The sequence below is a fragment of the Chaetura pelagica genome, unplaced genomic scaffold (assembly GCF_000747805.2).
Source record: "Chaetura pelagica isolate M959 unplaced genomic scaffold, ChaPel_1.0 scaffold2142, whole genome shotgun sequence".
Lineage (NCBI taxonomy): Eukaryota > Metazoa > Chordata > Aves > Apodiformes > Apodidae > Chaetura > Chaetura pelagica.
Genome location: NW_009952336.1, coordinates 7,806 through 19,122, shown reverse-complemented (window position 1 = coordinate 19,122; position 11,317 = coordinate 7,806). Strand labels below are relative to the sequence as shown.

At 58.1% G+C, this 11,317-nt stretch overlaps 1 protein-coding gene across 1 annotated transcript in view; it reads right to left on the bottom strand.

Annotated features, from left to right (window-relative positions):
* The window catches only part of PIAS3 (protein inhibitor of activated STAT, 3), a 17,587-nt gene that overhangs the window by 1,401 nt on the left and 4,869 nt on the right, over positions 1 to 11,317 (bottom strand). The window contains exons 3-12 of the mRNA XM_010007826.1: positions 9,083 to 9,133; positions 7,495 to 7,585; positions 6,020 to 6,154; positions 5,457 to 5,562; positions 4,893 to 4,966; positions 4,092 to 4,252; positions 3,129 to 3,265; positions 2,626 to 2,782; positions 1,723 to 1,856; positions 795 to 832 (exon numbers count right to left, since the gene is read on the bottom strand). Of these exons, the coding sequence (XP_010006128.1) occupies positions 795 to 832; positions 1,723 to 1,856; positions 2,626 to 2,782; positions 3,129 to 3,265; positions 4,092 to 4,252; positions 4,893 to 4,966; positions 5,457 to 5,562; positions 6,020 to 6,154; positions 7,495 to 7,585; positions 9,083 to 9,133 (1,084 nt within the window). The remainder of the gene's footprint in view (positions 1 to 794; positions 833 to 1,722; positions 1,857 to 2,625; positions 2,783 to 3,128; positions 3,266 to 4,091; positions 4,253 to 4,892; positions 4,967 to 5,456; positions 5,563 to 6,019; positions 6,155 to 7,494; positions 7,586 to 9,082; positions 9,134 to 11,317) is intronic.

Genomic DNA, 11,317 nt, shown 5'->3' with positions numbered 1-11,317 from the left:
CCAGGGAGATGACGTCGGGGCGGGCGGGCAGGGCCGGGCTGTGCCCGTGGCTCTGGCGCAGGGTCCCGGGGGACACGATGCTGCTGATCCTGTGGGTCCCCCCCATGGGGGGGCCCAGGGGGCTGACGTTCAGGAAGTGGTTGGATGTGCCCCTGTACTGGAAGAAAGGGCCCAGGGTGTCCTGCTCGTCCAGGGAGGTGATGACCGAGGGGCTGTAGTGCTGCTGAGGGAAGGGAGAACAAGCTGGGTCAGATCCCACAGATCCCAGCCCCAAATCCTGTGGGATCAATGGACCAGTTTCCCCAAGAGCTCAACCCATCAACAAACCCAGGGCAGTCCAGGGGTGAGGGAGGCAGAGCCACGAACAGCCCAGCACAGAGAGAGGAGCTGGAACCACCAGGAACCACATCCCTGTCCTGAGCTGCTGGCAGGACCCTCAGCCCAACCTCCCTGCTCCCCAGGTGGGATCTCCCCAGAGCAGGGAATTCTCAGCCCAGACTGTGTGGGGTGGGAAGGGACCTTTGAGGTCTCCTTCCTAAATTTCTTCCCCCCCCCCTGAGCCCCCAGCAACTCTGGATCCCAGGGAAGCTGGGAATGAAGAGGGGCAGGAGCCCTGGGGGGGTGGAATCTGAGCTGCCACCTCCTCCCCATCCCACACCAGTTCTCCCAGAGAAACCAGGATGGAGGGGGCAGGTTGGGGTTGGGCCAGGCTGCAGATCTGGCCAGGAGAGGGGAACAAAGACAGACAAACAAAAAGGAAATGGAAAAAAAAAACCAACCCAGCACAACCTTACCTGGTTTTCACTTTGAAGGAAGGAAAACAAATCCAGACCTAGGGGAAAAAAGGGGTAAAAAACCCAAAATCTCTCTGTGGTAAATAAAAGTGGTGGGAAGGGGAGCCAAGGTGCCCAGGGGGGAGGTGATGGGCTCAGGCTGCTCCCACCTCCTGGAGACCACGATTATCTTGAGCTCTGGCTCCACCACAACCCCCAGCTCTGCTCCTGCAACCCCTGGAGGGGCCTCAGCACCAACCAGCCCAGGACGAGGCAAATGTCACCTCCCCAGAGCTGCTGGCACCAGAACCCCCCCCCCCAAGGGCTGGGGCAGCTCAGGTGGTGACACCAGGACCCCCCTGGGAAAAGCTGCTGCAGGGTCCGGAACCCAGCAAGGCCCCCAGGCAGCAAGGGGGGGCATGGAAAGGGGCAGGGGGGTCTGGGGGTGACCCCAGCCCATCCCTCCCCCCCCTCCCCAGGTTGCAGCCCCCCTGCCCCCCAACCCAGGCCTGAAAGGGATCAGGAACTCCTGGGGATCCCCACAAGGGAATGGGAGATTGTTCAGGAGTCCCTCCTGGGCTGGGGCCTCTTCCCTCCTGGTGGGTGAGGGAACATTCAGGAAGAGGGGGAGCCCAGGAGAGGAGGCCACAGTTCCTGGCACCAAAACCCAGTTTGTTCCTGCCTGTGATCTCCACTAACCAACCTGAGCTGTTCTGCTGGTCAAAACCTCCCCTTGCACACCCCCCTGGTCCCCCCCTTGCACATTCCAACCCCCCTGGACACATTCCTGTGGGATCTCCTCCAGGAAACCCTGCTCTAGCAAGAGGGGGCTGGACTGGATGATCTCCAGAGGGTCCCTTCCAACCCTCCCCACCACTCGTTCTTCTGGGATTCAACTGGGACAGTCTGGGAAAGCTGGTTATGTTGGGTCAGTGCTGCCCGAGGTTACCTTGGAGCTCGGAGGACACCGGGTAGGAGGGGTGGTAGTCGGGAAGGGGGAGGTTGGAGAGATAATCAGTGCCCAGAGCTGCCAGCGGGGGGCTGCGGAGCACGGAGGAGGGTTGGTGGTCCAGCCCTGGTGCCCTGGAACAGGGAACAGAGCAGGAGGGTTGGTGGTCCAGCCCTGGTGCCCTGGAACAGGGAACAGAGCAGGAGGGTTGGTGGTCCAGCCCCGGTGCCCTGGAACAGGGAACAGAGCAGGAGGGTTAGTGGTCCAGCCCCAGTGCCCTGGAACAGGGAACAGAGCAGGAGGGTTGGTGGTCCAGCCCCGGTGCCCTGGAACAGGGAACAGAGCAGGAGGGTTAGTGTGGAGTCCAGGGTGCCCTGGAACAGGGAACAGAGCAGGAGGGTTGGTGGTCCAGCCCCAGTGCCCTGGGACAGGGAACAGAGCCCAGGAGCCTCAGTGGAGTCCAGGGGGAACTGCTGCAAATCCCCCCCCCCAATGCCACCCACCTCCAGCAGGACAAACCCACCCACCCCTTGTCCCACTGGGTCACCTGGAGCTGGCCAGGAGTGGGAAGCAGGGACAGGGCTTCCCTGGGACAGGGTGGCTCAGGGTCTGTCCCTGCCAGGGCACCAGGATCTGCCACTGTGAGGGGACTGGGATCTATTTGTCCCTGCCAAGACACCAGGATCTGTGCCTGCCAGGGAACCCAGGATCTCTTTGCCCCTCCCAGGGCACCAGGACCTGTTTGTCCTTGCCAGGAAAAGCAGGACCTGTCCCTGTGAGGACACCAGGACCTGTTTCTCACTGTCAGAGCACCCAGCTCTGCCACTGCCCAGGCCCCCAGGACCTGCCAGGCCAGCAGTGCCCAGGGAAGGGAGCAGGAAGAAGCCCCTTGGTGCCCCTCACCCCTTGGCTGCCGGGCCGGGGGGTGGGCAGGGCCTCTTGGCCGGCGGTGGCTCCTCCTCATCCGACGAGCTGTCCAGGGTCAGATCAATCACCTCCACCTTCTTCTTCCCCTCCGAGGAGCTCCTGCCCTCGGGGCTGACGCTGTAAAGGGAACTGGCTGCGAGGGGGAGGAGGGGGAGGAAGAACCAGGGATCAGCTGGAAGGCAGAGGAGCAAAACCCCATCCCCTCCCACCTCCTGGGATGAGCTCCCACTTCCAAAACCAAGCCCAGGACACACAACCCTCCCCCCCCCACACACCGAGGGGCTGGTTCTCCACCCCCCACCCTGCTGCAGTTCCCAGAGGAAGCTGCCTTTGCACCCCCCCCCAGCACAGGGAGGGGTTGAATTCCTGCCCTGGTGTGAGGTCCAGATGGGACCTGAGATGCTCCCAAGTGTTCAAGGTTGTTGTGGCAAAGAGGGACACCCAGAGAAGGGGCACAGAGAAGGGGCACAGATCCCTACCCTCGATGCCCCCAAAGGCAGGGGTTGGGCACAGCTCTGGGCCCTCCTTCCTGGGCTTCATGGGGCACCAGGAACCATCCTCCATGAACTGGATCTCATCACAGTCCGTGCAGGAATTCAGGATTTCCATGAACAACCTGGGAGGGGAGAGAACACAGGCTGGGGAGAGACAGCAGGGTCTGGGGGAGCCAAACAGGGCCAGGGTCTGGGGGAGCCAAACAGGGCCAGGGTCTGGAGCATCAATCCATGCAGGGCAGACAACACAGCAGCAACGGGGCTCAGGAGGTGGGTTAAAGGGGAGGGCCAGGGGGAGCCAAACAGGGCCAGGGTCTGGGGGAGCCAAACAGGGCCAGGGTCTGGGGGAGCCAAACAGGGCCAGGGTCTGGGGGAGCCAAACAGGGCCAGGGTCTGGGGCATCAATCCATGCAGGGCAGACAACACAGCAGCAACGGGGCTCAGGAGGTGGGTTAAAGGGAAGAATTCCTGTTGAATCCCTGCCAGGATCACCTGGCAAGTCAGGATTTAGGACAGGCTGCTGGATGGACACAGGAGGGCTCTGTTCAAGCCTCAGAGAGCAAGGAGATGCCAGCGAGGAAGCCAAGATTTGGACAAAGGCTTCTTGTTCTTCAGGAGGAATCTCTCCTGAGTGGCACCAGAAGCAGCTCAGGGAAGGGAAACCCAGCCTGGAGGTGACCTGAGGGGTCTGGGTACCCCAGCACCAGGGGACCCACCTCTCAAGGAACCCCCAGAAGCAGCTCAGGGAATGGAAACCCAGCCTGGAGGTGACCTGAGGGGTCTGGGTACCCCAGCACCAGGGGACCCACCTCTCAAGGAACCCCCAGAAGCAGCTCAGGGAATGGAAACCCAGCCTGGAGGTGACCTGAGAGGTCTGTGCACCCCAGCAGCAGGGGATCCACCTCCCAAGGAAGCCCCAAGCCAGGCTGAGGAGCCTGCCCAGCTCACCCATCAATGATGAGGGTGTCATAGGGGGCCTTCTTGTCACACACGGGGCAGGTCCAGGTGGGTTTCTTCTCGTTCATCTGCAGGTAGAGGGCGGCGTCGAAGCACTGGAGGTGGCTGCAGGTGCTGGCTCTGCAGGGAACCACCAGCCTCATCTTCCCCAGCTGGGGACAAGGAGCAGGAACTCAAGTTGGGTTTGGACAAACGAGCCTCTCCCAGCACCAGGGCAGCTGTGCCCTCCCCTCTCCCTGGGATTCTGGAGTGTGAGGGTGGGGAGAGCCTGGGCCAGGTTGCCCAGGGAAGCTGTGGCTGCCCCATCCCTGGGGGTGTTGAAGGGCAGGTTGGATGGGGCTTGGAGCAGCCTGGGCTGGTGGGAGGTGTCCCTGCCCATGCAGGGGGTTGGATCTGGATGGTTTTTAAGGTCCCTTCCAACCCAAATCATCCCATGATGATTCCATGATTCTCCCCAGCCCAGCACCCCAGCCTATTCAACAAGAGGTTTAATCAAGTGTCTGACAGAAACCCAGCTTTCCTGAGAGTGTTTTTACCCTTTTCAGCTCATTTCCACCTCAAACACCTGCTACGAGTGAAGAGGAAGAAGAAGGATTGGGCCAACAAGGACATTTTGGGGCTAGGCAGCTCAGGCCAACCATGAAACCAAGAGGTTGGGGTTTTCTTTAGGAATCAAAGTTGACTTCTCAGCAGGAGCTGCCAAGGGTTCCCAGGCAAGGGGAAGGAAAAGCAGGAAAAGCTGTTGGGAAAGACCTGGCCAAGGAAAGGGAGGAAAAAAAGGCAGGAACCTACTGGACACATGAGGGAAACACGTAGGCTGGTGGTGGCAATCTCACTGTCAGGGTCTGCTGTGAGCTTTTCTTTGACTGGAAGAAAAAGAAGAAAGGGGAATAAAAGGGTCTCCTGTCAACATCCTCCCCCCTTCACACACAGAAATGCCCCCAGACAGGATTCCAGGACACCTCTCACCCCAGGTGCAGGCAGGGAAGGGCTCTGGCAGCAGATGTCACTGCCATGACCAGCAACAGCACAGACTCTCCTGCCTGGACAGGTTTTACAGCCTGTGTGTAAAACTGTGGCTGTGGGGACTCAGTTGGGGTGTGAGCAGTGAGGGCCCTGTTCCCACTCCAGGGACAAAGGCTGGGAAGTGTCCCAAGGGATGGGAAGCAACCAGGAAGGAAGGGTTTGATCTGGAGCTTTCCTGAGCGACCTCATGGAGGGAGAAACCCCTCAGCATCATCTCCCCAACTCTCAGCCAGGTCTCAGGGATGCCCTGGGCTCACTCCCTGGGGCCTGCTCAGCATTCCCAGCTGTGGCTCGGGCACAGCCAGGTGTTCCCAGGGGTGGGGTACTCACTGAGGGCTCGGGAGTGGTCGGGGTTGCGGATGCCCTTGGCTCTCAGCTTCTGCAGCAGAGCCACCGAGGTCAGCTGCTTCACCAGGTACACAGAGAGGGAGTAGTTCTGTGGGAAAGGGGCAGCACTGCTGGAAAAGGCTCTGGGGACACCTTGGAGCACCTTCCAGTGCCTGAAGGGGCTCCAGGAAAGCTGGGGAGGGACTTGGGCCAAGGGCAGGGAGGGATGGGATGAGGGGGAGGGATGAAAAGTGGGAGAGGGAGCTGGAGGTTGGAGCTGAGGAGGGAATTGTGGAGTGTGAGGGTGGGGAGAGCCTGGGCCAGGTTGCCCAGGGAAGCTGTGGCTGCCCCATCCCTGGGGGTGTTGAAGGGCAGGTTGGATGGGGCTTGGAGCAGCCTGGGCTGCTGGGAGGTGTCCCTGCCCATGGGGGGGTGGGATCTAGATGCTCTTTCAGGTCCCTCCAGCCCAACCCATCCCGTGGACTCTACAGAAAGCCTGGACTCTTCCCAGCAGCCCCAAGCCTTGCCACCCAGCCCTTGGGAGGACCCAGAGCTGGTTTCCTCACCCTGCCAAACTCCGAGGACCAGTTGACCACGATGATGTTGGGGTGGGTGGCCGAGAGCCGCGCCAGGGCCGTGATGTTGACGGGGCGACTGGGGCGCTTGGGCTCGGCGCCGTTCTTGGTGGGGGGCAGGTAACCCTGCCCAGGGAGGGGGGAAGGAGGAAGGAAGGGAAGAGAGGTTATCTGGGGTGAAACAACCCCCTCCCCCAGAGGCACCAGGCTCCACAAACCAAGAGGTCTCTGCTCCCTGCAGCAGGGCTGGACCTTTAAAGGTCCCAGCCCAGATGCTCCGTGGGTCCCTGATCCTCCCCAGGGCAGGTTGTGGCTCCAGACGTTTCACCTCAGAGCTTGGGTGAGGATCTACCTACACATCTCAGGGCATTATTATCCCTTGACAGAAGTGAAATGGAGAGTTCAGGTTCCCCTCTAATACCCACATTTATCCAGGGCATCAAGGAAAGCAGGATAAAGGTTCCCTCTAATGCCCACGTTGACGAGCACTCTGGGATCCCACCCTGAGCTGAACTTCTCCACAGACCTGTCAGGCCAGGAGGTGCAGAACTGGTGCTGAATTCCCAACCAAACCCAGTTCAACGAGGCTGGGCAGCTCAAAAAACAAACTGCAGCCTGGGCCAGATTTCCCCTTGAGCTCATTTCTGCTTCCTGACACCCACGTTCCAGCCTGCTCAGAATCTCACCCTGTGCCTCCTCCTGGAATTCAGGGAGGTTCACACCACCCTTTGGCCACCAGCTTGAGCAGAAGGGACCAGCAGGAGCTGGGCTGGGACAACCCCCAGCAGCCTCTCAGCTGCCCATGACTCATCCCCACCAACAGGAACTCTCAGCAGGGAGCTCAGACCCTCCAACCTCCCACTAACTTCCCTCTTTCTGCTCCACCAGGGCAGGAACGACCTCTCTCTATTTTTATTTCCTTTTAGTTCCCTCTAAAAAAAGCAGGTTCCTCAGTGTCTGGGCCAAGAGCAGAGAGAACATCTGGGAGGGAAACATGCAAGTGTCTCCAAGGGTGAAGGGAGCAGCTCTGCACCAACCAGGGCCCTTCTTGGGGCTGGAAAATGGGGAGAAATGGGGGAAAAAACCCATTTTTCCTCATTTTTTTTTAGCCAGGGTGAAGGACTCCAGGCTCAAGTGGCCCAGCCAGGTCCTCCTGCAGCCTGACAACCTGCAGGGCTGTTCACCCCCCCAGCTTTTACTCTAGGTGTTGATCACCCAAGTTTCACCTCACAAAAGAAAAACCAAACCAAACGACCCACCCAAGAGAGGGGAAAAAAAAAAAACCCACCCAAGAGGTGAAAACCCCACAAAAATCAGGCTCAAAATGTGTCCTCCTGCTCCAAAGGCCACACTCCCTGCATGAGGGAGCAGCTTCAACCCTCCAGGAGGGTTTGTGCCCTCCAACCTCAGCACCTTCTCTCCTCCAGGAGGGACAAGAGGTTGAGAAGAAACCAAGATTTACTCACAGGGAGGGGACAGAGTTTCCCGTTGACCTTGACAAATAAATTAGGAGGGAAGTAATCTTCCTGGGGACAGCTGGTCTCACACAGGCAGAACCTGAGGAGCAGGAGGGAGAAGGTGGTGAGTGAGTGAGTGAGTGAGTGAGTGAGTGAGTGAGTGAGTGAGTGAGTGAGATCTGCCAAGAAACCAGAGGCCAAAGGGCCCTTGGGAAGGGGAGAAACAACTTCCTGGGCTGGAAGTGCAGTGAGAGGAGGAGGAAGGATGGATTTGAACTGGAATTGGGGAGGTTGAGGCTGAGGAGGGAATTGTGGAGTGGGAGGGTGGGGAGAGCCTGGGCCAGGTTGCCCAGGGAAGCTGTGGCTGCCCCATCCCTGGGGGTGTTGAAGGGCAGGTTGGATGGGGCTTGGAGCAGCCTGGGCTGCTGGGAGGTGTCCCTGCCCATGCAGGGGGTTGGATCTAGATGGTCTTTAAGGTCCCTTCCAACCCAAACCATTCCATGATTCCATTATTTTCTAGGTACTCAAGGCCAACCCGCAGCACCAGCAACTCCCAACAGACTCTGGTTCAGCCCCTAATCCCAGTTTCCCCGTTTTCCTTCCAGGAAGGGTCTGTTCTCCTGCCACAGGGCCCTGACCCGGGTGGTGACCTCAGCCCTGGCACATCCCACTACAAGTGTCCTCAGAAAACAAACCCCAGCTCATTGTTTGTTGGCCTCTCCCTCCTTGCCAAAGAAAACAAAGGATGGAATGGAAAGCTGGGCTTTTGTTTTCCTGAGGAGCCACCTCCAGGGATCCACCTCCTGCAGCATTCCAGGGAACAGGATGCCCAGTCTGCTCCACAGAACAGATGGACCCAGCAGGAGAACTGGGAAGCACCAGATCAGAGAGAAATTGCCACAGAATCATCATTCATTCCTTAATTAATATCAAACACCCTCCTGGGGCCCAACAGGCTCATGTCTGAGTCACATCAGAGTCTCCAAACAACCCCTTTCCTTGACACTTCCAGGTACCACAACTGAAAATTCCTCCTCCCTTGTTTTTTTTTCCTCCTCCCTTCTTTCTCCCTCAGTCTCTTTGCCAAGTTCAAACACCTGATAATAAAACTGAACCATTTTAACCCTGCCAAGAGGCTCCTCAGCTCCTCTCCAGTGCTGCAGGCACCTCCACAACCACCCAGCAGGGACCAGAGGAAGCCCTTCCAGGTATTTTCCTCCTCACACTTCCCAACATCTTGACTTTTCCTTCATCCTAAATACTAAACATGGCTCAGATTTGAAGCTCCTGCCTTTTGCAACCAACCTACAACCAGGCAGATCATTCAAAGGGAGAAGGGGAAGAGGAGAATTCCATGGAATGGGGCAGAACTCTGGGCTTGCTGAGATGACACATTTGTCACATGTGCCACCCAAGTGTCACCCAGAGGGAACAGACAACCTGACAACTCCCTCAGGAAGATCCTGGCAGTGAATCAAGACACAACTTCCAACCAGGCCCAGAGGTGAAAGTGAGAATCACCAACACCAGGGAAAACTGGATCCCATGGGATCACCCCAGGGACTGGGACACACCCAGAAAGGAAACATTTTCTTACCTTAATTGCACTTGGGTCGTGTAATCACACTTGGCACCAGGGAGGATGTCCCTGCAACAGAAAAGGGCTCAGGTCTGTCTGCACTTCACAGGGAATTAATTATTGAGCTAATTCATTCAATGATAATGAGAGGGAGACATGAGAGCTGCACTGGGACTGAAAACCTTGCAGGTGACTTGGAAAAAATGGTGATACCTGATCCAAAATTAATTCCCAAAGAGGGAGGGACAACAAAAGGCCTTGACCATGAGTGGTGGGAGAAGAAGAAAGTGAGGGAGGAGCAGCTCTGGGGACAGGGTGAGAGTTGGGGTGTTGAGCCTGGAGAGGAGAAGGCTCCAGGGAGAGCTGAGAGCAGCTTCCAGGGCCTGAAGGGGCTCCAGGAAAGCTGGGGAGGGACTTGGGCCAAGGGCAGGGAGGGATGGGATGAGGGGGAGGGATGAAAAGTGGGAGAGGGAGCTGGAGGTTGGAGCTGAGGAGGGAATTGTGGAGTGTGAGGGTGGGGAGAGCCGGGGCCAGGTTGCCCAGGTAAGCTGTGGCTGCCCCATCCCTGGGGGTGTTGAAGGGCAGGTTGGATGGGGCTTGGAGCAGCCTGGGCTGCTGGGAGGTGTCCCTGCCCGTGGGGGGGGTGGGACTGGATGATCTTGGAGGTCCCTCCAACCCAACCCATCCCATGACTCCATGAAAACCAAGCTCAAAGCTCCTTCCTGCTGCAGTTACAGGAGCACAAGGGCAGGTCCAGCCCCACCAAGGCCAGGAAATGACTCACAGGGGGAGGAACAGTCCTGAATTTTTATCCCAATGCCACATAGAATCCCATTTCCCCCACCACAACTGCACTTTGCAGGTCTCCAGGCTGTGGGCAGCACAGACATGGAGGGATTTCCCCTTTTTGCCCCCAGTCTGGGTAGGTTTTGAAGGCAGGGACCCCAGGGGGTCTTACCGGGAGGTGAGGATCTGCTGGACCTGCTGGGGTGTGAGGGCAAAGGTGAAATGAGCTTCCTCAAACCTCTGGCTGCTGGTTGAGGCTGGAAAACAGAATTCCAGACAAATGACATCAGCATGAAGTCACTCTGAGCTCTGCAGGCACCAAGGTTTTCAGAGACAGGATCTGCTAAAAGGCAAAACTCATCAGAATGAACATCCTGGGGCTGGAACAGGTTCCTGAGCCCAGGAAGAGCCTTCCCAGGGCTCAGTGGGAAGAGTGAGCTCCAAATGAAGCCATGGGAATGCCAGAGGTCAGGCCCTGCCCTTGGGATTCTCCTCATTCCTGTGGTGATTGGACTGAGCAGCTCCTGGTGATTCTGCTGGGACAGATGAGCACAGGGAGGGTGGATCTAGGGAATAACCCCTGTGTCCTTGGCTGAAGGGAATGGGAGACACCCTGGAATGGGAGACACCCTGGAATGGGAGACACCCTGGAATGGGAGACACCCTGGCATTGCAGGGAAGGGTTAAAGCAACGAGCACAGGAAAAAGGTTTGATGCAAGATCCATGGGAAAACAAACCAGGATTTCCACCCCTCTCTCCTACCCTGACCTGAACCACCTCCCTCAGTGAAGCTGCTGGGTCTTTGCCCCCCTCACCCCAGCCAGGGGCTGCTCCTTATCACTGTTATTTACTTACTATTCATTAATTTAAAGTGACACATTAATTATGTTTTGTGGGGTGTCTTGTGTCCCAACCAGGGGGGTTGGGAAGAGCCACTTTGGCCTCTTCTGGCCTGGTTGTTACACCTGTTGGGAGAGGTGATGAGGAACAGTTGTTGTTCCTGGGACATGGAGCATCCCTGGGGACACAGAGCACCCTGAGGGGACAGACAGCATCCCTGGGGATACAGAGCATCCCAGGGGGGACACAGAGCACCCCAAGGGGACAGAAAGCACCCCTGGGGGGGACAAAGAGCACCCTGAGGGGACACAGGGCATCCCTGGGGGGGACACAAGGCACCCCAAATGGACAAAGAGCACCCCTGGGGACACAGAGCATCCCTGGGGGAGACAGGAGAAGCTGGAGCTGAAAGCAGCTCCTTGGTGGAATCCTCCCATTTGGATCCTTTCTGGATTCCAAGGAGTTTGGTGACACTCGTGTGGCCCCAGCAGGACCATCCCAGGGGGAAGAGATGAGCTGAGTCCTGGTGCCACCAGCCCTGCCCTGAGGGACACCCCGTGTGGCCTCCCCAGGAAGCAGCTTCCTCAGGAATCTGGCAGGGGTTTGGTTCTCCAGGCTCCTGCAGG